Source organism: Cnephaeus nilssonii (assembly GCF_951640355.1).
Source record: "Cnephaeus nilssonii genome assembly, chromosome: 5".
Classification (NCBI taxonomy): domain Eukaryota; kingdom Metazoa; phylum Chordata; class Mammalia; order Chiroptera; family Vespertilionidae; genus Cnephaeus; species Cnephaeus nilssonii.
Window position 1 is genome coordinate 74,409,171 of NC_137076.1, and position 25,041 is coordinate 74,434,211.

The window sequence follows — 25,041 nt, forward strand, 5'->3', positions numbered from 1 at the left end:
TTACAAATCACGAGATGGTTTAATATAATTTTATTAAGTGACATTAAAGTTGAGGATGCACTCTGGTGCAGCTTCGAAAGCTTACAATAAATAAGCACTGTAATAATGCATTAGTTTAAAAATTAGGTTCTACAAATGTCTTGTAAGAGGAATCGGTCAGCCTGGGAAATGTAATGGTAGTGGAAGACTGTCCCCAGCATCACCCAAGGAGAATACTCTGAGCCAGGTCACACATATTCCTGGGAGATGAGGCAACCAGCTGTCCCAGGAAGCAGACCGCTGAGGTTATTTATCACATTTCATTTGTTCGAAGTCCTCTGTGCTTGAGCAAACTTTGAAATAAAGTATAATCTTCCATGTAAATTTGCCTATAGGCTCAGAATGCACTGGTGACTCACCCTGAGTCTCTAGCCCACTCAGTTTTCCTAACTTTTTAAAATACATTAAATAGCTAGCCTTTTGAGGATTAAATTCTTAAAATGTGGTACTTTGCATAATATGGCTCTAAGTACTCAATTAATGAATAACTTTTGGGGGGTGTTGAAGATGAGGCATGGCTTTGGAGTTAGATTTGGAGTTTACTGCTTTTCTTTACTAGCTATGAGGAGTTGGGTAAGTTACTTCCTGTCTCCGATCCTCAGTTTCTGTATACTCCCTTTATAGCATTGTTTGCATTAAATGAGATCACTTTTACCAAGTGCCTGATCCTGGCACATCTTATGCATTTCTCTCTATCCATCTGTATTGTAAACTATAGAGAATTTTATTTATCATAGAGTGTTTGTTTATTTTCAGAATCGTCTCAAAGAAATTGAATACAATCTCTCTAAAATAATGAAACTTGACAATGAAATTAAAGCCTTGGAAAGCCGAAAGAAGCAAATGGAGAAAGATAATAGTGAACTTGAACAGAAAATGGAAAAGGTTTGTGGTGGTAGAATTTTGTTCTTCTTTAAAATTCTGGGGTTAATATAGTGAACCTCATTTTAATCCATTTTGCCACTCATTTTGAAAGAAAATACTTAAGATGTTTGTCTTCATGTATATGTTAAGAGGAAGGATATTGAATACTTTTTTCATACTTCGTACTTCAGAGTGATATCTTCTTATACTTATTAAAGCTCTTTATTTTGGTTTTGCATAGGTTTTTCAAGGGACTGATGAGCAACTAAATGATTTATATCTCAATCACCAGAGAACAATAAGGGAGAAAGAAAGGAAATTGGTAGACTGTCAGCGTGAACTGGAAAAATTAAATAAAGAATCTAGGCTTCTCAATCAAGAAAAATCAGAACTACTTGTTGAACAGGGTAGGGTAAAGTATTTACTTGGTCTTTCTTTTTTTTTTTTTTTTTAAATATATTTTATTGATTTTTTACAGAGAGGAAGGGAGAGGGATAGAGAGCCAGAAACATCGATAAGAGAGAAACATCGATTACTTGGTCTTTCTTATTGTGATATGCATTTTCAGCATGAATGATGAATCTCCAGGGAATTATGCTGAGTGAAAAAAGTCAATCTCAAAATATATACAGTGTATTTCCATTTGTATAACATTTTTGAAATGCCAGAATTTTAGAGGACTGATTAGTGGTTGCTAGGCTTACTAAGTAGGAGGAGGGGCAGGAAAAAGGTTACTGTGGTTATAGTTATAAAAGCAACAAGAGGGATTTTTGCGGTATTGGAACTGTTCGGTATCTTGACTGTTGTGGTAGATATATGAGCCAGTACAGGTGATACAATTACATAGAATTTAATAAACACACATACAAATGGGTACAAGTAAAACTGGGAAATCTGAATAAGTTTGAAGGATTGTATCAGTGTATCCTGGTTGATATGACACTACAGCAGGTCCTTGAATAAATTTTATTGTAATGTTTTTGAGAAGCATAGAACTTAACTCTTGTCTGTATCAAGTAGTCTATGGTAAATTTGGTTTCATTATATGTAATTTCATTTAAAGTTGCAGAATCTATCCATGACTTTTAAGTGAGGATTTACTTTATAGTTTTGCAAAATGTTACTAAAAGAACACAGTTTTCTGCTTACAATAAGTCTAACACCAGGTGAGTGCATTTTTCCACACCAAGCAATTCTCCGATTCTTGGCAACCAGGTGTCCTGTAATTTAATTTAGTTCTGACACTAACTTTCTGAAATTAGTACAGACCCCACAGATTAAGGGCTCAGTCCTGTGAGACTGCCTTCCATTTCCAATGGCCATTGCCAAGTCCAGGTTGTCTGTCACCTGTTCTTCTGACCACTGGCTATGCACCAGACATTTCTACAACCTCTTCCCCAGATTCAATAATTTTCTATAATAGCTCATAGAACTCAGAGAAACACTATTTCCAGTTTATTATAAAGAATACAGCTCAGAAACAACCAATGGAAGAGATGTATAGAGTAAGGTATGGGGAAGGGGTGTGGCACTTTCTAAGCACCTCCATGTGTTTACCAACCTGGAAGCTCTGAAGCTCCTTGTTTAGGGGTTTTATGGGAGTTCCATTATGTAATCATTATTAACCATTGATGATTGAATTGAATCTTCAACTTCTCCCCAGAGGTGGGGAGGAGGGTAGTGAAAATTCCTATTCTCTAATCACATAGTAGGCTCCTCTGATAACCAGCTCTCATCCTCCAGGAGTCACCGCATTAGAATAAACTCAGGTGTGGTAGAAAGGGACTTATAATGAACTAGAGGCCCGGTGCACGAAATTCATGCATGGGGGGTGGGGTGGGGGGGGAGGTGGGTGTCCCTCAGCCCAGCCTGCACCCTCTTCAATCTGGGATCCCTCTCACAATCCAGGACTGCTGGCTCCCAACTGCTCGCCTGCCTGCCTGCCTTCCTGATTGCCCCCAACCGCTTCTGCCTGCCAGCCTGATCACCCCCTAACCACTCCCCTGCCAGCCTGATTGATGCCTAACTGCTCCCCTGCTAGCCTGATTGCCCCTAACTGCCCTCCCCTGAAGGCCTGGTCACCCCTAACTGCCCTCCCCTGCAGGCCTAGTCACCCCTAACTGCCTTCCCCTGCAGGCCTGGGTCCCCCCCAACTGCGCTTCCCTGCAGGCCTGGTCCCGCCCAACTGCCCTCCCCTGCTGGCCTGATCCCTCCCAAATGCCCTCCCCTGCTGGCCTCTTGTGGCGGCCATCTTGTGTCCACATGGGGGCAGCCATCTTGTGTGGGGAGTGATGGTCAATTTGCATATTACTCTTTTATTAGATAGGATAACAAAAGACACTCCTCTCTTACACTGGCTGGTGTTGCTCAATAGTTAGGCCATTGGCCCATTCACTGAAGGTCTCCGGTTTGATCCCCAGGCCTTTGTCGGGGCACATGCTGGAGGCAACCAACTGATGTGTCTCTCTCACTTCGATGCTCCTCTCTTTCTCGCTCCTTCCCTCTCTCCCTTCCACACTCTAAAAATCGGTGGAAAAAATATCCTAAGGATTAACAACAACCACCAAAAAAAAAAAACATTCTATCTGAAATTCTAAGAGTTTTAGGAGCTCAGTGCCAGGAACCAGGGACAAAGACCAAATATGTATTTCTAATTATATTACAACTAGAGGCCCGGTGCACGAAATTCGTGCACGGAGGGGGGTTGTCCCTCAGCCCAGCCTGTACCCTCTCCAATCTGGGACCCCTCAAGGGATGTCCGACTGCCCGTTTAGGCCCGATCCCTGCGATCAGGCCTAAACGGGCAGTCGGAAATCCCTCTCACAATCCAGGACTGCTGGCTCCCAACTGCTTGCCTGCCTTCCTGATTGCCCCTAACTGCTTCTGCCTGCCAGCCTGATCACCCCCTAACCACTCTGCTGCCAGCCTGTTTGCCCCCAACTTCCCTCCTCTGCCGGCCTGGTCACCCCTAACTGCCCTCTCCTGCAGGGTTGATCACCTCCAACTGCCCTCCCTTGCAGGCTTGGTCCCTCTCAACTGCCCTCTCCTGCTGGCCATCTTGTGGTGGCCATCCTGTGTCCACATGGGGGCAGCTATATTGTGTGTTGCAGTGATGATCAATCTGCATAGTACTCTTTTATTAGATAGGATAGAGGCCTGGTACAGGGGTGGGGGCCAGCTGGTTTGCCCTGAAGGGTGTCCCTGATCAGGGTGGGGTTCCCTTGGGGTGTGGGGTGGCCTGAGCGAGGGGCCTGTGGTGGTTTGCAGGCGGACCACGCCCCCTGGCAATGCAAGCGGAGGCCCTGGTATCTGGAATTTATTTTCCTTCTACAATTGAAACTTTGTAGCCTGGAGCAGAGCCAAGCCTGGGGCTCCCTCCGAAGCCGCAGCTATTTGTGTTGGGGTTATAATTGAAACTTTGTTGCCTTAAGCGGGTGGGCCCGGCCAGGGTGTGTGGAAAGCTTTGCTTCCCCTGTTGCCGCTGGCAACCCTGGCCTGCTCTCTCAAGCTCCATTCTGCCGCCATTTGTTTGAATTTGTTTACCTTCTATAATTGAAACTTTGTAGCTTGAGTGGAGGCTTAGGCCTGCAACGGCTGGCAGAAAGCTTGGCTTCCTCTGTTACGTAGGAAACCTTGCTCTCTGTGGCTGTAGCCATCTTGGTTTGGGTTAATTTGCATACTCGCTCTGATTGGATGGTGGGTGTGGCTTGTGGGTGTGTCGGAGGTATGGTCAATTTGCATATTTGTCTATTATTAGATAGAATATCACAGTTACTATTTAGGGAAACTGGGCACAGAATATAAGAGATCTTGCTGTATTTTTTATAACTACATGTTAATGTAAGAGTATCTCATTTTTGTAAAAATCAGTTAAAAAAAGAATTACATCTACAGCTCAGCCCCTGTGACTCAGTGGTTGAGCCAGGAGGTCAGGGCACATTCCTGGGTTGTAGGCTTGATACCCAGTGGGGGGTGTGCAGGAGGAAGCTGATCAATGATTCTCTCTCATCATTGATTCTATCTCTTCTTCTCCCTTTCTCTTTGAAATCAATAAAAACATATTAAAAATAATAATAATAAAGGTCGTCTACAGCAACAAGCAGATCGCCATCAAGAAAATATCCGAGCTAGAGATTCATTAATTCAGTCTTTGGCATCACAATTAGAATTGGATGGCTTTGAGCATGGACCATTCAGTGAAAGACAGATTAAAAATTTTCACAAACTTGTAAGAGAGAGACAAGAAAAGGAAGAAGAAACTGCCAGCCAACTGATGGTAAATATTGTTATTTTCTTTTGTTTGTGTCCAAATCTTTAGTTACGTTGTTTTAATTTTTGGATAAACCTTATTTTCTTATATTTCTGGATTAGTGTTGGGATAGAATCTGATACAAAGTAGAAGAAACTTTTATGGAAGCAAATTTTTAAATGTGGATAAGGCTAAAAATATGAAGAAATGCAGACCTATATTTTTTATTTGATTTTAAGTAATATTTCTTTTTCTTTTACTAGAAAAAGTAAAGAAAAGGTTTGCTCAGAGTTAATAATCGTTATCTGTGGGTGCTAGCCATTCCATATTTTTTAACTTTTTTATATTTTCCTTAGTGTGTATGTGTTACTTTGATAATGAGGAAACTACCGCTTAATGAATTATGTAGTGAAAAAAATTGTTAATACTTATTCTTATGTATTTAGAATGACTTTGCAGAAAAAGAAACTCTGAAACAAAAACAGATAGATGAAATAAGGGATAAGAAAATTGGACTGGGAAGAATAATTGAGCTAAAATCAGAAATTCTAAGTAAGAAGCAGAATGAGCTGAAAAATGTGAAGTACGAATTACAGCAATTGGAAGGATCTTCTGACAGGATTCATGAACTGGACCAGGAGCTCACAAAAGCTGTAAGACAAAATTAGTTTTAAGGTGTAAGACATTTAGAATCTTGCAATTTGAAGTATTTTTTTCTGTTGTTAATCCTAAAATTATGGCATGTTAATTAAAATACCTACCTTGTCTAACAATCACATGTAAAATGAATTCATCTAAATATCTTAATCAGTTAACTCTTTGGTTCTAGAATCCAGTGGATTAAAAATTAGAATCACGTAGGAAGTTTTTAAAAAGTACTTATGCTTAGACCTACTTCAGACCTTCCAAATTAAACTCTCTAAGAGTAGAGCATGGAAATGTGCATTCAGAACAAAACAAGGCTATTCTTATGAGTACCTTGGTTAAGAACCATTTACTTAAGTTAAAAAAGAAACAAGTATTTTTTCTCTAGGTTCCATACACTGTAGATCTTATAAATTTTTCACCATATTACCACTTTTTCTATGATGGAATCTTTCTTAGCCCACCTATTCTTTTCATGAATTTCCGAATTTTCTTCCTTGTTTCTGTTTTCTTCATTTACATCCCCACCACCAAAGTTAAACATCCTAAAGTTGGGAATTCCCCCTCTCAGATCCCACTTTGATAATGTAATTAAACATTCCTTTTTGCTTCCTAACTTAACATCTAGTGTACGTTTTTGTCAGTTTAGCATTGTATCACAATACTAGAGGCCCGATGCACGAAATTCGTACAAGGGCCTTGGCCCTGGCCCCCACCCGCCACTGCCGCAGCCAGGGGCCTCTGCTGCCTCTGCCATGGCCCCCGCCCGCTGTGGCTTTGTCCGGAAGGAAGGACTTCTGGTCTAATTAGCATATTTCACTTTTATTATTATAGACTAGAGGTCTAGTACTCGAATTTGTGCATGGGTGGGGTCCGGCAGGCCAGGCCCCAATCAGGGTGGGTCGGGGCCAGACCTGTCAGGAGGAAGAGACGGCAGGAGGTTGGCCAGCAGGCTCCACCCCTGATTGAGGTGGGGGGGTTATTGGGGGCTGTGGACGGTGGGCCAGCTGGCCCTGCCCCTGAATGGGGGGGGCTGATTGGGGACCAGCGGCCTGGGGGAGGGGCCATGGGTGGTTGGCTGGCCAGCCTGCCCCTGATTGGAGTAGGGGGCTGATCAGGGGCAGAGCTGGCTGGGGGGAGGGGCCACAGGCCAATCGGGGGTGGGGCTGGCCAGGGGGAGGGGTCATGGGGGTTGACCAGCCGACGCCACCCCCAGATCTGGCTGGTTTGCTGGCTGCAGTGGGCGTCATAGCGACCGGTCATTCTGGTCGTTAAGGCCTTCCAGTCACTGGCTTTTTATATATATAAATTGTCTTGTAAAGGGATGGCATTACTCAGGGACAGCATTACACTGTTTTTAGAGTTTCTATGTGGCAGGAAATGTAGTGAGTTACATGGGTACTTGATGAATACTTAAGTATTGACTGAAGAGTCATGAAACTATATTCTTAGACACATTTCTCTTAACTTGCATTAATTCTTATTCTCCCACCCTTGTTTAACCCTTCCAGATTTATTTAATAATTCTCTAGTATTATAAGATAGTAAGGTAACTTTATAAGATTTTTCCTTAAAAATCTTATTTCTTATGTTTTTTATTTCTGTTGGAGTAGTTGATACACTTTGTCACTATTTTAACACAAACTATATAAACCTCTGTGTTTGTTTGTATTATTGATAAGGAACATGAGCTGAGCAAGGCTGAGAAAAACAGTAATGTAGACACTCTAAAAACAGAAGTAATAAGTCTTCAGAATGAGAAAGCAGACCTAGACAGGACCCTGCGTAAATTGGACCAGGAGATGGAGCAGTTAAACCATCATACAGCAACACGCACCCAGATGGAAATGCTGACCAAAGACAAAGTATGACCTTTCTTTTTATTTTAATTACTAGAGACCCATGCCTCAGTGGGATTCCTCAACCTGGCCTGTGGACATCCCTCAAGGGGTCCCAGATTGTGAGAGGGCACAGGCCAGGTCAAGGGATCCCACCGGTGCACAGTCGGGGCTGGGGAGGGGCCATAGGAGGGCTCCAGGGCATGTCCGGCCCTCTCGCCCAGTCCCAGTTGGCCAGACCCCAACAGCAAGCTGACCTACCAGTAGGAGCTTCTACCCCCTGGTGGTCAGTGCACATCACAGCGACTGGTCAAATGGTCGGACACTTAGCATATTAAGCTTTTATTATATAAAATAATTTCTGGTATTTTAAATAGTTTATCTTATTATGAAGTATTTACCATAGTTGTTATTAGCTTTATATTTTAGGGGCTAACTGAGCTTAATACTATAAAAATAGACTTTCAAATTTAAAAACTACTTTCTAATTATAAAAAACTAATATAGAGGTGTATACATACAAGTAAATATGTACATTGCTGTTAAATTTTATATCTTATACAGAAGTTTTAATTTTTATATTATCAGACTTGTTACTCTTTTCTCTCATGGCTTAGGAAGATCATCCCCACTCTTAGACTTTAGGAAATTATATATTCTCTTCTTACATTTTTATAGTTTCACTTTCTAAGCCTAGAACTTTAATCAATCTAAAATTTATATTTGCTCTTGACATAATGTGGAGATAATGAGCTTTATTTTTAAAATATTTTTTAATAGGCTGACAAAGATGAACAAATCAGAAAAATAAAATCTAGGCACAGTGATGAATTAAATTCATTGTTAGGGTACTTTCCCAACAAAAAACAACTTGAAGACTGGCTTCATAGTAAATCAAGAGAAATTAATCAGACCAGGGACAGACTTGCCAAATTGAAGTAAGTAATAGAAATTTAATAGAAATCTCTTATTTCTTGCTTTCATTTTTAATTGTTCTAAAATAATTTGTCATGAAAAGGTAAGTCTTATTCATTGATTTTGGTTTTACATTTTATGAATTGAGTAAAATGGTAACAGTGATTTGGGGTCTCTTGTTCCTTGAAAGTTTGTGGAATTAACTGAGAGGATTAAAAGTCTCCTTTATAAAAAAGTGAGACCTGAAACTATAAAACACCTAGAAGGAAACTTAGGGGAAAAGCTTTATTATATTGAAAGGGCAATCATTTCTTGCATATGACAACAAAAGCACAGGCAACAAAAGCAAAATAGACAAATAAGGCTACATCAAGCTTTAAAACTTCTACCCAGCAAAAGAAACATTAAACGGAGGGAAAAGGCAGCCAACAAAATGGGAGAAAATGTTTGCAAACCGTGTATCTGATAAGGGGTTAATATCCAGAAGCCTATCTAATAATAGACAAATATGCAAATTGACCATACCTCCGACACACCCACGAGCCATGCCCACGAGCCACGCCCACCATCCAATCAGATTGAGTATGCAAATTAACCCAAACCAAGATGGCTACAGCCACAGAGAGCAAGGTTTCCTACGTAACAGAGGAAGCCAAGCTTTCTGCCTGCCCTTGCCAGGCCTAAGCCTCCACTCAAGCTACAAAGTTTCAATTATAGAAGGTAAACAAATTCAAACAAATGGCGGCAGAATGGAGCTTGAGAGAGCAGGCCAGGGTTGCCGCCGGCAACAGGGGAAGCAAAGCTTTCCGCACACCCTGGCTGGCCGGGCCCACCCGCTTAAGGCAACAAAGTTTCAATTATAACCCCAACACAAATGGCTGCCGGGCCTCGGAGGGAGCCCCAGGCTTGGCTCTGCTCCAGGCTACAAAGTTTCAATTGTAGAAGGAAAATAAATTCCAGATACCAGGGCCTCTGCTTGGGTTGCCAGGCGGTGTGGCCGGCCTGCAAACCACCACAGGCCCCTCGCTCAGGCCGCCCCACACCCCAAGGGAACCCCCACTTGATCCAGGACGCCCTTCAGGGCAAACCAGCTGGCCCCCACCCCTGTACCAGGCCTCTATCCTATCTAATAAAAGAGTAATATGCAGATTGATCATCACTGCAACACACAATTTAGCTGCCCCCATGTGGTCAAAGATCCTGCCCCCATGTGGACACAAGATGGCCACTACAAGATGGCCAGCAGGAGAGGGCAGTTGGGAGGCACCCGGCCTGCAAGGGAGGGCAGTTGAGAGGGACCAAGCCTGCAAGGGAGGGCAGTTGGAGGTGATCAACCCTGCAGGAGAGGGCAGTTAGGGGTGACCAAGCCGGCAGAGGAGGGAAGTTGGGGGCAAACAGGCTGGCAGCAGAGTGGTTAGGGGGTGATAGGCTGGCAGGCAGAAGCGGTTAGGGGCAATCAGGAAGGCAGGCAGGCAAGCAGTTGGGAGCCAGCAGTCCTGGATTGTGAGAGGGATGTCCCATATTGGAGAGGGTACAGGTTGGGCTGAGGGACAACCCCCCTCCGTGCACGAATTTCGTGCACTGGGCCTCTAGTATATATATAAACTCCTACTGCTCAATAAGAACAACAAAATAACTGGATTTAAAAAATGGGCAAAGGCCCTGGCCAGTTTGGCTCAATGGATAGAACGTTGGCCTGCTGACCTAAGGTTCCTAGGTTCATTCCTTCAGGGAATGTGCCTAGGTTGCTGGCTCCTCCCCTGCCCGGGCCCTCAGGGCATGTAAGGGAGACAACCAATCAATTTGTTTCTCTCGCATGGATATTTCTCTCTGTCTTTCCTCTCTCATCCACTCTCTCAAAAAGGTCAATAGAAAAATGACCTCAGGTGAGGATTAAAAAAAAAAATGGGCAAAGGACTGGAATAGATAATTCTTCAAAGAAGATATACAAATGGCCAATGAGCATGTGAAAAGATACCCAACATCACTAATCATCAGGGAAATGCAGATTAAAACCACATCTCTTCAGCCCTAGCTGGTTTGGCTCAGTGGATAGAGTGTTGGCCTGCGGACTGAAGGGTCCTGGGTTTATTCCGGTCATGGGCACAGGTCTACGTTGTGGGTTTGGTCCCCAGTAGGGGGTGTGCAGGAGGCAGCCAATCAATGATTCTCTCTCATCGTTGATGTTTCTATCTTTCTCTCCCTTTCGCTTCCTCTCTGAAATCAACAACAACAATAAAAAATCACTTCACACTGGTTAGGATGTCCAGTATCAAAAACACATAACAAGGGTTGGTAAGAATGTTGAGAAATTGGAACCCTTGGGCACTATTGGTAGGAATGCAAAATGGTGCAGCTGCTATAGAAAACAATGGGAAGTATCAGGATGAAGCAGGTGTGCACTCACACATGTTTATTTGAAACAGATTTCTCAAAATAGTACCTGTCCTACCTATGTACAGTCTACTCCGATATGTTCTGTTTCATTTTGTTAAAATATGCTGAGATGATGCATTGAATTGATTATATGACTTGCCTCATAACCTGCAAATTAAAAAACCCTAATCTGTATGGGCATGGAGATTGGCTAGGGTGAAATTTAAGAGTTGGAGTGGAGATAAATTGTACTAGTGAGCAAAGTCTTTGATGAATGAGAAGAAATGAATGATCTTAAGTAGATGATAACAATAAAGAGGGGACATAGGAAAGGAAGGGAAGTAATATAGTGTGAATGGGCCCAAAGGGAAGTAGGAGGATGTTCTCCCCGCTTCCCTCCCTCCGTAGATCCAGCAAGCATATTCTCCTGGCAAAGGCTCTTAACCTGAGATCTATGGCCATGAATTCCCAGAAACCAGGCAGAATTTTGCCATATTGCACATTTTTCTGGGACTGATGGCAAGTGAGTCAATGTCCGAGTAGGAGAGTTCAGGTGGAAGTGATTATTGCCTGGACTCCAAAAAAAGGTACTTGGCCATAGCAAACTTTGTAATATTTGTTGGCAGAATTTGTCTTATATCTACCTATTCAAACTTTTCAAACTAATTTCTCATGTTTTAAAATTGTAATTAATATTTTTTCTTATTTTATAGCAAGGAACTAGCTTCAGCTGAGCAAAATAAAAATCATGTAAATATTGAGCTAAAAAGGAAGGAAGAGCGGTTATCCAATTATGAAGACAAGCTGTTTGATGTTTGTGGTAGCCAGGATTTTGAAAGTGATTTAGGCAGGCTTAAAGAAGACATTGAAAAATCTTCAAAACAACGAGGTAAGTTACCTGCTTTATATTATCAAGTCACTGTGACATGAATTTTCATTGACAGGTAAATAAGGATGGGAGATTTAAAAACTTGGTTCTGGATCCAGATGGCTTAAGTTTTGGTCCTGGTTCTATAACTTAACTTGCTGTGTGACTTTGTGCAAATTATTGAACCTTCCTATACTTCAGATTCATCATCTGAGGACATAATTACCTGCCACCTAGGCCGTTAGGGAAGAGTAAATGAAATTATAGGTATAAAACTCTTAGAACAGTTCCTGGAACATAAGAAGCTCTAAAATTTGTTATATATTTTGTGTGTTATCCAAAAGACAAATCTGAATGTATTGTGGGAGCCAGAATTTTGAAAGTGATTTAGATAGAGGTTTTAAAAAAGAAATTGAAAAATTTGTAAGACTATTTAAGTATCAGAATTTAAAATTTTTTAAATAATGTGTTTATAAAGCAAGAAGAATAATCATATATTTACAGAGGAGGATGTAACCATATTGACAAAGCTATATTTCATTTTTTCCTGACTGGAAACATACTTATTTTCTTAAAATAGCCATGCTGGCTGGAGCCACGGCAGTTTACTCCCAATTCATCACTCAGCTAACAGATGAAAACCAGTCCTGTTGTCCCGTCTGTCAGAGAGTTTTTGAGACAGAAGCTGAATTACAAGAAGTCATCAGTGATTTGCAGTCTAAGCTGCGTCTGGCTCCAGATAAACTCAAGTCAACAGAATCAGAGCTAAAGAAAAAAGAAAAGCGGCGTGATGAAATGCTGGGGCTTGTGCCTATGAGGTGAGACTAGGGGTACATGTAGCAGCAGCAGCAGAAGCACTGTAAAATGCCTGGCATGTGGTAGCACCTCAGTACCAGGTCTTGAATGAATAAAAGTTGAAGTCAGGATCCTAAGCCAGTATACCCCGTCTCATGTTAGTTATATGACAAGAAGAAACAATGATTTTCTTTTTGTTTCTTTTTTTGTTTTCTTCTAAAGGTAAATTTGCTTCTTAATCTAGTTACAGGGCAGACAGATATAATCTGTGTCTCTGTGTTAATTTAATTTCTCAGTTTGGCTTGAGAGCAGAAGTTTTGACAGATTTAGAACTGTTTACTGATATTTAACTTTCTAAACCCAGCAAAAGAATTAAATTACTGAAAAGCTCTCCCAGCAGACAAATTTTAAACTGTATTACGGCCCTGGCTGGTGTGGCTCAGTTGGTTGGGTGTCATCCTGTGCACCGAAAGGTTGCTGGTTTGATTCCCGTTCAGGGCACATGCCTGGGTTGCGGGCTCAATCGCTGGCAGGGATCGTGCAGGAGGCAGCCGATTGATGTTTCTCTGTCACATTGATGTTCCTCTCTCTCCTGGTCTCTCTAAAAATCAATAAAATATAAGAAACTGTATTATGTCTTTCCCACTCTAAAAAGGAATGAATCCTAGATGATTTCTAGTGTTCGTTTTCCCCTTGCTTGTGCAAGAAATTCAAATGATAGTCTATTTATAAATCAAATCAGAAAGTATGTGATGATTGCTTTGTCTCCCAGAACAGAGCACAGAGCTGGTCAGAGAAACCAATGACATGACCCTCAAAGAGCTGATGTCCCAAGAAAGGAAACAAGCTCTCAGAGTTAGATATTTAGAAAGCGGGGATTAATAAAGTACTTAATTAGTTCAAACAAATGCATTATTTAAGAAGAGAGAAGCTAGTGGACTACAGAATGAGAATAGGATATAGAGAACAAGGTAGGAGGGAGAATGTAAACCACAGGGAAACTGGTTAAACTCAGTTAAGAAAAGGAAAGGGGAGAGGGAATTGAGAACAGTGTGTATAAAGGGATGGAGAGTATGACCTGTGCTGCAGTAGAAGCATTATCTGGAGTTTAGGGAGTTATTTATAGGGATTGATTCCCATAAATTGGGAAGATGGGACTAGATTATTTCAGGTCTAGTTATAGCTATCTCTGATAGGTGATGAGGAGCCATTCTGAAGGATTTAATCAACAATGTGTTTTAGGAAAACTGATCTAATGTTAATGTATTGAATAGATGAGAGTGAAAAAAAACAACACACCTCTGGAAGCAGAAAAACCAGGAAAGGTCTAAGAAGATGTGCTTTGTGGTAGCCAGCCTCCAAGATGGCCCCCAATGATCCTGGCTTTCACAATCTTGTTCGATTGGTCTGTGTGACCAACAAAATATGACAGAAGTGATAACATGTCCCATCCAGGATTAGGTTATATAAGGCCCTCAAGCTTCCTGCTCTCCTTTTTTCTCTCCTGGATCTGGGGAAAGCCAGCTGTCATGTGGTGAGCAGCCCTGTGGAGGGACCCACTTGGTGAGGACTTGAGGCCTTTGAACAACCAAACGAGTGAGGGTACCATTTGGAACCATATTCTCTAGCAGTCACGCCTTGAATGACTGCAGCCCTGGCCTTCAGCTTGACTGCAACTTCAACCAGAAACCCAACTCAGAAGTACCCAGATAGCTGCTCCTGATTGTCTTACCTGTGAGAAATAAGTGCTGTCGTTTTAAGCTGCTAAATTTTAGGCTGTTTTGCAACAGTAGATAATATAATTATCAAGGTGAAACCAGATTATTGCAGGCTACAAAGAGACAAAGGCAGTAGTTTGAGAATGAAAAGGAAGAGGAATAAGGCAGTATCTTGAGAAGAAAAAGATCAAATAAAAGATAAAATTTAAAGTTGATAGAAATTCCATGTCAAGGAAATTTGAGCTTAGTTCTGTGTCATACTGATATACTATAAATAGCAGAAATCAACATTGTGTTATATTTTGGGGCTCTTGCCATCACAGCTCCCATTTTCAGAGTAAGGTGCCTGGTGCCTACCATATTCAATGTAGTTTCCTAATTCTTTGTGTATTGTAACTTTCGTAACCCATAGTTTTCAGTGTGAATTGTGTCTACACTTATTCTCTATTTAACCATTAAAGGGTTTAATAAAATAATGAGAGTGAAAAAAATTATATGTGGGACTAGTACCTGTCATATTAGCTAGAGAAGCAACAGTAGCCTGGGCTGACAGCTTTTGTACCCAAAGCTCATGTAGCATTTGGCTGAGTGGTTGGTTGCTTTCCTTCTTTCCATCATTTTTTAAAAACTTTTTATTTTGAAAAAATTTTAGACTTATAGGAAAATTACAAAAATAGTACAGATAATTTACATATACCCTTCACCTAGCATCTCGTGATGATCAGACTTTATGTAACCATAATTAACATTGATATAATGATGTTACCTAAATTACCATATTTGAATTTCAGCTGTCTTTCCATTAATGTTCTTTTTTGTTTCAGGATCCAAACCTGGATCTCTCACACTGCATGTAGTTCTTATTTCTCCTTAGGCTCCTGTGGTCTGTAACAGTTCTTCAGTGTTTGTCTTTCATATCCTTAACACTTCTAATGAGTGTGATCGGTTAATTTGTAGAATATCTCTGACAAACAGCACAGTAATAATTGTTGCAAGCAATATCTACCAATGGATACTAAAATCAATGGGCAGAAGTTTGAGAAGAAACAGGATACTTACACAGTCTCAATCAGTGTATCTCTCCTAAGTGTTAACTAAAAAAGGAAAATAATAACTTGACAATGGATGGATCTGGCTAACACCATCTTAACTAAGTGAATAAGTTTAACATCTCCAGTAATAAGACATACTGACATGTACCCGTTGATATGATGCCCTGAGAAGGATATGATACCACTTTTATATTATTGCCAAAAAATACATAACCTCAGTCTCACGATGACAAAACATTAGATGGCTTATTTTTAATTGTGTTTTCTGTTAAGGCATAGCATAATTGATTTGAAAGAGAAGGAAATACCAGAATTAAGAAACAAACTGCAGAATGTCAATAGAGACATACAGCGCCTAAAGAATGACATAGAAGAACAGGAAACACTCTTGGGTACAATAATGCCTGAAGAAGAAAGTGCCAAAGTGTGTCTCACAGATGTTACAATTATGGAGAGATTTCAGGTATGCGGATTGTAGTTCGAGGCAGAAAAAAACTTGTTTCATGGTGGTTTGAATATGAAGTGTGAGAGTGTTAAAAACAGTAGCTGGTGTTCATGTACAGATCTTGCTTAGAGTTCCCCATTCTGAATTATTTATAAACTAGAGGCCCAGTGCACAAATTCATCCATGGGTGGAGTCCACCAGCCAGGGGGAGGGGCCTCGGGCAGTTGACCGGCCAGCCCCGCCCCCTGGTCAAACTCCTGGTCGAGGGGACAATTTGCATATTAGCCTTTTATTATATAGGATTATGAAAAATAGTCCTGTTTGTTTCCATTTTCAGTCTGCTTCCTTTTGCTTATATCATTGTTTTATTTCCTCTTACCAAATTTTGTTCAAATTATATATGAAAGCAGTTGTACATTGTAGTAAGTTTCTTAAAAGAAATAACTTTGTTTTATTCTGAAGATGGAACTTAAAGATGTTGAAAGAAAAATTGCACAACAAGCAGCTAAGCTACAAGGACTAGACTTAGATAGAACTCTTCAACAAGTAAACCAAGAAAAACAAGAAAAACAACACAAATTAGATACAGGTAATATAGTCTGTTTCCTCATATTCCCATTAAAGACATCAACATTCCCAGTTTTTGTTTTTCACCTAAATTTTACACCTGTTATGTGGATAAGAACTGTCTTTCCTCCTTCCAATTCACAATATATTCACTTTCTTTTTTCAAAAGGATCACTTCTGTTTCCTTGCTTTGTACAATAGATTTTGAATGATGAGTATCAAGTGAGCTGTACTCTTTCTCAATCATGTCTGCCCTGTGAGTGGCCAGGAGGGGACAAAGATGGTTTGGGGGCTGGAGGGTTCTAGCGGCACTTTTGTTGCTGTGGGTGGGACCCATAGAAGCCTGTCTTTGTGAATTCCATAGACCTAAAAAACTGGAAGGATGCTGCTCAGAGCATTTTCTGTACTCTTACATTAATCACTGTGTCCATATGTTTTTGTGCAGTTTCCAGTAAGATTGAATTGAATCGTAAGCTTATACAGGACCAGCAGGAACAGATTCAACACCTAAGAAGTGTAACAAATGAACTTAAATCAGAGAAACTTCAGATATCCACTAATTTACAACGTCGTCAACAACTGGAGGAGCAGACTGTGGAATTATCCACTGAAGTTCAGTCCTTATACAGAGAGATAAAGGTAAGAACACACGTACCTGGGTTTTTTTTTAATTAGTTCAAATGTATGAAATGTTCTTTATTGGTATAGTGGCTAGAATTATGGATATTGTGAAGATAAAATGAAAATGGTATAATAATCCTTTGTGTGGCTCCTGAGAACTTGTACTCATAGTACTAAAGATGTCTGGAAGAAGGATTTTGGTCATAATACGGAAGAATTGGCTGCCTGGTTAACTTAGAGAATGTCCTGTTATTGGAGGTGGACAGGTGGTAGGTAACTAACTCCATATAAGTATTCCTCCATGTGAAGTTCTTATCTACAAATTCTATATCCACGGCCAAACTGCCTTAGTCATAGCACTTTCTCTATTTGATTTGAGATGTAGTCTTGGAATCCTTCCCCAAACAGTGAACAGGCATTGAGTTGTCACATGAAATGGAACCCATTTGGAATCCCTCATCTCCATTAATAAAATCTAAAACCCAACCAATTAAGTCTTTAAACAGAGACAACAATCTCCTTTAGGTTTTTATAATTACACACATTCAGTAAGCACTAAATATATTACTGAATCTATAGTTACTGTGTTTTTAGTGTTTATAAAGTAATTTGACAATACGCCATTTAGGTCTAAGTAGCCCTGTTGAGATATGTGACTAAATCCCCTATTACAGAAAAAGAAATTAAGACTTTTAGATGTCCCATAACTTAACCATGTTCATGGAGGATGTTAATTTCAGATGTTAGGTCTACTGACATCAAAGACATTTGACTTCCCACACTACACCATACCACTTCCCAATATGATAAAATACACCTGTGTTGAAGTAATACTACATAGTCATTTCTACTTTTGTGGATTCATTAGATATTTCAGGATCTTAAAATGCTTAAGGATCATTGTTTTTAAACAGTGGTTACCATATAATTATGCTGTAGATATGTTACAAGGCCAAATAATGCAGACTTCTGATTTAGTAAACTAGTTTGTTGCTTGAAAGCCCTTTTCCTTCCAAAATAGGTGTGGACACATCAGTGATATCAATGTGTACAGTACACTTTTGTTACCATAAAATATCTACTTAATCTTAGCAAAGTAAGCTTAAGGATAAACGTGTCCTTTACAATCATAGTCCTGTCTGTAAGAGAGAGACCTGGAGTGAATGAACTTTCCTGTTTTTTGGTCACACAGTTGACATGAACCCCTGCAGACTCTTAAAAACTTATACCTGAAGCCAGTTGTTCATATAATTGGGAGTACATGGTGTAGTTTAAGAATCAAGACAATGGTTGTGGCAGTATAGCATAGTGGCTCACAGAGACTCTCGAGCTGAATGGGATTTGACTCCTGGTTCCTTTATTTACTGGCTGTTGTGATCCTGGACAAGTCATTTCTGTGCCTATTTACTCATTTGAAATATGGGATGAAAATAATGGTACTTCCTCATAGGGTTGTTGGAAGAGGCAAATGAGTTTCTTTTTAAAGCCTGGCACATAGGAGAGTGCTTGTATGACTGTAAAGTCTGACACCTAAAATAAGATAATGGAATGTTTTTCATATTTTAGGATGCTAAAGAGCAGATAAGCCCTTTGGAAATAACACTGGAAAAGTTCCAGCAGGAGAAAGAAGAATTAATCTACAAAAAAAATACAAGCAACAAAATAACACAGGATAAAGTAATATTTCCTTTCTATATTTACTTATCAAATATACATATTAAACATTATGTTCAGAGCACCATGTTGGACATTATTATGAAATTAAAAGTATAAGATAAATAGTATTTTCAGATTTGTGACATAATCTTGATGTTAAAAATTCTTGTTAAAATAAGGATTAAACTTTAACTAGTTTCTTGATCTATAATAAAGCTGAGAAGTGAGACTATTTAATCCAATTCCATAAGTGATAAAGGGAATTATCTGAGATAATAAAATGTGCTGGTGATGAAAACTAGAACCTTGCCAAGGCTCCTAACTTTCAAGCCACTGTTTCACTGTGCTCTCCTATTAAGTTTTTGTTATCTTAATTTATTTCCTTGGAAACAAATCTTAAATGCTCTGGTCCTCAGTGTGTTTAATAAATATTTTTCTACAGATGAATGATATCAAAGAGAAGGTTAAAAATATTCATGGCTATGTGAAAAACATTGAGAATTATATTCAAGATGGGAAAGACGACTATAAGAAGGTAATTTAAAACTTAAATCTTATTTGTTTATAGTTTTATTTCTTGTGCTTAAAAGAATTTTCTCTGTCCAACCTCATAGAGGAGGCAGGGTGGGGGTGGGTTAAGAGATCAATCAAAGGACTTGTATGCATGCATATTAGCATAACCAACGGACACTGGGGCGGTGGGGGCTTGTCCTGGGGGGCGGGAGTGGGGGGGTCAATCAGGGAAAAAGGAGACATATGCCATACTTTAAACAGTTAAAAAGAAGAATTTTCTTTTTGTAGCAAAAAGAAACTGAACTTAATAAAATAATAGCTCAACTAAATGAAAGCGAGAAACACAAAGAAAAGATAAATACCGATATGGCAATCATGAGACAAGATATTGATACACAAAAGGTAAGTCTTCTTTGCTTGTGACTTATGGTATGACTTATACCAATAACATTTTTTAAAACTTTTATGTTCAGTAGGTCCATATAGTAGAGAATACCAATTTTTAAAAAATGAAGTTACTTTATGCAGTCATGAAAGCAAATTCCAGTGTTATGTAATACTAGGAGAGAGAAAGCAATAGCATGTTCTCTTGTTCCTAATAAGGAAAAAGTACACCAATAGTCTCCCATGGAAGAATCTTGGAGTGTCACAGCAGCTGCAGTGGTGCATTAAGTTGCCTTGGCAACAAAAGTACAGTTACAACCATATCATTTTAGTCACTTTTAATTGCTTATAATGATACCTATAATAGATATGTATATATTTATATTATTATTACCAGGAAAACTGATGACAGTCAGGGGAAAAACCCACAAAATAGTGATTTATAGATGGCCAGGATTGGATATGAACACTAAACATGTGAGAAAAGTCCTTCCATGCTCCTCTCCCACCTCCAAATCATTTTCCCTGGTGACTCTGTGCTGTTATTGTTTTTTAACAAGATATTGCCAAAGATCTGCCTCTCCTTCCCATTTCCCACATGACTCTTGAGTTTATCTCAGCAAGGGCCACTGAAGGAAGACCCTAGCTCCCTCTTTGAGAAGTCTTGACTTTGAACTTGTGATGAGTTTTCTATATTTAGGCTTTTACGGTCCAAATCAACATTGTTTCTACAGGATATTTTTTTCTCTAAATTTCAAAGAATCAACTTATGTTTGTCTCACAATATAGTCCATTGTAATCACTGGGAAACCTACTGAAATAATTGTGTTGGCATTGCTGCTACTGCTGCTGCTGCTAAGTGATTAGGTCTCTTTAAGGACAAAACTGCTCAATAAGAACAGTCAACTTTTTAAATTTTCAGTTCAATTCAATGGCCATGGAAGTCTCGTCAAGTAAATAAATATTTACTATTTTTGTGGCACTTCTTACTGCCTTGTATGATTATTTGTTAGCTTGAAGGTAAAGATCTTATCTGACACAACAGTATCTAACAGTATTGGCACATAGGACTAAAATACAAGTAGGCAAAAAAAAAATTGAAGGGGGACATTAATAGTATTGCTATCTTGTGATATTTTTCCTATCAGATTTTTATTGTGGGGTTCCTATGCAAGATGATCCAATGGGGTACAGGTATAAAATATTTAAATAATTAGTTACAGTTTTTATTTCATTGTGTAAATTTCTGTTCTGGTTTATATGTGCAATCCAGATTAGTCCAGGTTGTAGATTCCTTCACCCTGGCTTATTCTCCCTCTTGAGTTTAACACGATTCTAAGTAAGGCAGAATTAGTACTACCTGCCAGCAGTTGCCTGTTACGAATCACATGTTGGTAACTTGATCATTTTTTAACTGATTTAATATTTACATTTAGATACAAGAAAGATGGCTGCAGGATAACCTTACATTAAGAAAAAGAAATGAAGAACTAAAAGAAGTTGAAGAAGAAAGAAAACAACATTTGAAGGAAATGGGTCAAATGCAGGTCTTACAATTGAAAAAGTATGTTTTTTAAAAATAGTCTTTAGTTTAAATAAAGGTCTATTATTGAATGTGAAGAATATTTAATATGTGGGGTTTTTTTAAATTATTTAAGCCGTTAGCCTAAATGTCCCTTGAGACTTACAGGAAGGTGGATGGAGTTTTTATACAAATATATTTCATGGCCTTATGAATTAAATTACTGAAGAAGTGATATAGAATTTATAGTTACACTGCAGTGGTGGACAGAATTTAAAATGCCAGGTCCCCAGATTTCTGTTAGTCTGGTTCACAAGATAATGGTACCAAGCAAAAACAATACATGGCCTATGAATCCTGCCTGGGTCAGAGCTTGTGCAATCTATAATACTGCCGAAGTGATTTGACATTGGAGACCCATTTTAGATGGTCTTCATTATAATTATACTAGAGGCCTGGTACACGAATTCGTGCATGGTTGTGGTCTAGCCAGCCTGCCTCTATGGGGGCCCATTGGGCTGGGCCAGCCGGGGGGAGGGGCCATGGGTGGTTGGCTGGCCAGCCCCACCCCTGATCTGGGTGCTGGGGGCCCGCCAGGGCAGGGGGAGAGGAGGGCGAGGATCGGGGCTGGATTAGGCTGGTTGGCTGCCATCATAGCCACCGGTCGCTCTGGTCGTTCCACCGTTCAGGTCGCTGGGCCTTTACTAGTATATATATAGATTTGTGTGGGTTTTTTTTTTTCCTTAAGATTGTCCTTATTCTTCTTTCATCTGGTTTTATTGGTACTTACTGTAGTTTCTACCTTCCTGGTGCAGCAGAAAAGATTTTGTTCTTGCCTTGTCTGCCTTAGAGTTAGTTGCCTTAAGAATTCTGTAAGAACCCTGCTAAGGCATTAGACTGGTATAAAAGGCTCTACTCACCAAATTGATTTTTTAACAGCCTCAGTTGATTAAATTTAGGTCTCTCATTCAGCCATTCCTTATAGATTTTCTCATTTGTTTAACTTTACACAGAAATAGGAATCAGAATGCTTTAGATTTTCTGAAGTATATAGTAAACTGAAATTTTAATTTATAAAACATTACAAATGGTTAACCCTGTTATTGGTTTAGCTGTTTAAAATCTCTTTCCTATAATGAGAAAATCAGACTTTTTAGCGGGAAGAGCTCTTCATTTTTAGCTTCTTCATTTTTTATATATTAAGACATTGAGACTCAGGAAAAAAATTCACAGTAAATTTTGATGAAAGCCAGGAATGTGACCCAGATATCCTCACTCCCAAGCCTCAGCTCTTTAACGCTATAATGTTAGTGTTCCCGGTTGCAAGTTGGAAAAAATAAAGCTTTTAGAAGAAACTTTTAAATGAAACAATTTATTCTTTGCTAGCTGATATTCACTACAATAAAGAGCAAAACCAGATTTTTAAAAATAATTCCTTCTATGGTTGGTATATAGCAGTGCTTTTTACATCCATTCAGTCTACTAAGTACAACTGCTCTTTTTCAAACCTTTCTTCAACTAGAACACAACAGAAATATCAACAAAAGGACAATCAGGCCAATTCTGTAAGGATGTTCAGAAACTTGACAGCAGTGCCTGACACATAAGAGGGTGCTTAATAAGGAACTGTTAAATGAATGAAGATTTTTTAAAGCATTTATTAAAAACTGTATTATCTACTAAGTTTGGGTATCTTACTTTTTTTGGTCAGAATTATGCTTGTGTGAGAAATTTTTTCATACAGGAATACAAACTTTTAGTAGGTGTTACTATAGAAATTAATAGTTTGAAATAAAATTATATTTGTCTTTGACAATGTGAACAAAATTATGACACCTGTTATTCAAAAACTCTTCATTGTACACTCTCAGTTCACAGTCAGAAGTTTGTGAATTTCTAATATTAATCACTAAGAGTAAGAGTGCTTTATTTAGTGTCTAAAAGTCAGGAACTTTCTTATTGCTCACATGTTATGATAGTTCTTTATTCAGCACACAAAAATCAACTGTTTAGAAAGCTGGATGCTTCAGAGTTTTGGAAGTAAGAAAATTTTCTTTCGTACTGAAGCCTTACATAAAAAGCAAGGAAAGACTGTTATCACATGCTGATTGCTAAGGAGAATGCTAAGTGATATTTATCTCTCTAAAGAGATCTGGCTATTCCACTTCAAACTGCCAAAAGCTAAAAATGGTCCTCATTTGTCATTTTTCTTTTTTCTAGTGAACATCAGAACTTGGAAGAAAAAATAGAAAATATAAAAAGAAGTCACAGTTTGGCAATAGGGCGACAGAAGGGTTATGAGGAAGAAATTATTCACTTTAAGAAAGAACTTCGATCACCTCAGTTTCGAGATGCCGAGGAAAAGTATAGAGAAATGATGATTGTTATGAGAACAACAGAGCTTGTGAACAAGGATCTGGACATTTATTATAAGACCCTTGACCAGTAAGTATTGGACTGGGAATTTGGTCCCCATTGTAGTGAATATCAGCTAGCATATTTTAGTCATATTTCCCTCTCTTTAATTATATGTCATACATGCCAAAGAATGGAAAATACATATATTTATGTGTATACAACAAATACTGAAGTTATAAAGGTAAGTTATAAAGCATATTAATGCTAAGGAGTAATCATGATACCCCTCCTCACACACACCCAATCCAAGAACTCTACCATTATCACTAACTGGCATCCTCTTAAATGCCCCTCTTTATCTCAGCCTTTGTCATCCCCACTCCCTGTAACCACTGGCATAGATTTTTATTTTATATGCTTTAAAAAAAAAATAATTTTAGCCCTAACTGGTTTGGCTCAGTGGATAGAGCGTTGGCCTGCGGACTGAAGGGTCCCAGGTTCGATTCCGGTCAAGGGCATGTACCTTGGTTGCGGGTACATCCCCAGTAGGGGGTGTGCAGAAGGCAGCTGATTGATATTTCTAAAACTCTATCCCTCTCCCTTCCTCTCTGTAAAAAATCGGTAATTTTTTTTAAATAAAAAAAATAATTTTATCACATGTATGTAATTTGAGCTAAAAAAATATATTCTGTGTACTCTTGTAGGATTTGCTTTTTTAAATTTTGTTTTGCTTTTGCTTATGTTGCTTAGAGCTGTTGTTCATTCATCTTCACTGATATATATAATTCTATTGTGGGAATAGACCACTATGTATCCATTCTCCTGTAGATGGACATTCGGTTGTTTCTGGGTGTTCACTGATATCACCCTTTCTGCTGGGAACATCCTTGTTATGTCTTCTGGAGCAGAGGTGTAAGCCAGTGGTCAGCAAACTCATTAGTCAACAGAGCCAAATATCAACAGTACAACGATTGAAATTTCTTTTAGAGCCAAATTTTTTAAACTTAAACTTCTTCTAATGCCACTTCTTCAAAATCGACTCGCCCAGGCCGTGGTATTTTGTGGAAGAGCCACACTCAAGGGGCCAAAGAGTCGCATTTGGCTCACGAGCCGCAGTTTGCCGACCACGGCCCTAGAGTATATGTGGGTTAAAGTTTCTGGGTTGCAGGGTATGCTCAATTTTACAAAATAATGTTAAGTTTTTTGCCAAAGTATTTTTACTAATATACACCACTAGCAGAATATAAGGATTTTTTTAAGCATATCTTCTGACATTGATTTTTTTCAGTTTAATTTTTGCCAATCTGAGTTTAAAATGGTAAATCTTTGTGGTCTTCATCTGCAATCCCCTGATTTCTAATATTGCTGAACATATTTTTCATGTTTGACCATTTTGCTTCCTCTTTGAAATGTTTGTGTCTTTTACCTATATTTAATGTATTTTTAGTTTTCTTTTTCCTTACTCCTCACCCAAGGATATGTTTATTGATTTTAGAGAGAGAGGAAGGGAGAGAGAAACATTTCGTGGCCTCTCGTATGCTCCCCAACTGGGGATCAAACCCACAGCCTAGGTATGCATCCTGATCAGGAATCGAACCTGCAACCTTTTGGTATAT

At 39.2% G+C, this 25,041-nt stretch overlaps 1 protein-coding gene across 2 annotated transcripts in view; it reads left to right on the forward strand.

Moving 5' to 3' along the window:
- Positions 1–25,041, forward strand: part of RAD50 (RAD50 double strand break repair protein) — a 75,765-nt gene that overhangs the window by 33,951 nt on the left and 16,773 nt on the right. For both annotated transcript variants that reach the window (XM_079771066.1, XM_079771067.1), the window contains exons 6-21: positions 796–924; positions 1,145–1,310; positions 4,986–5,179; positions 5,599–5,805; positions 7,480–7,662; positions 8,416–8,573; positions 11,640–11,815; positions 12,375–12,612; positions 15,633–15,822; positions 16,267–16,393; positions 16,817–17,010; positions 18,559–18,669; positions 19,091–19,183; positions 19,450–19,563; positions 20,982–21,109; positions 23,288–23,512. In XM_079771066.1, the coding sequence (XP_079627192.1) occupies positions 796–924; positions 1,145–1,310; positions 4,986–5,179; positions 5,599–5,805; positions 7,480–7,662; positions 8,416–8,573; positions 11,640–11,815; positions 12,375–12,612; positions 15,633–15,822; positions 16,267–16,393; positions 16,817–17,010; positions 18,559–18,669; positions 19,091–19,183; positions 19,450–19,563; positions 20,982–21,109; positions 23,288–23,512 (2,633 nt within the window). The remainder of the gene's footprint in view (positions 1–795; positions 925–1,144; positions 1,311–4,985; positions 5,180–5,598; positions 5,806–7,479; positions 7,663–8,415; positions 8,574–11,639; positions 11,816–12,374; positions 12,613–15,632; positions 15,823–16,266; positions 16,394–16,816; positions 17,011–18,558; positions 18,670–19,090; positions 19,184–19,449; positions 19,564–20,981; positions 21,110–23,287; positions 23,513–25,041) is intronic.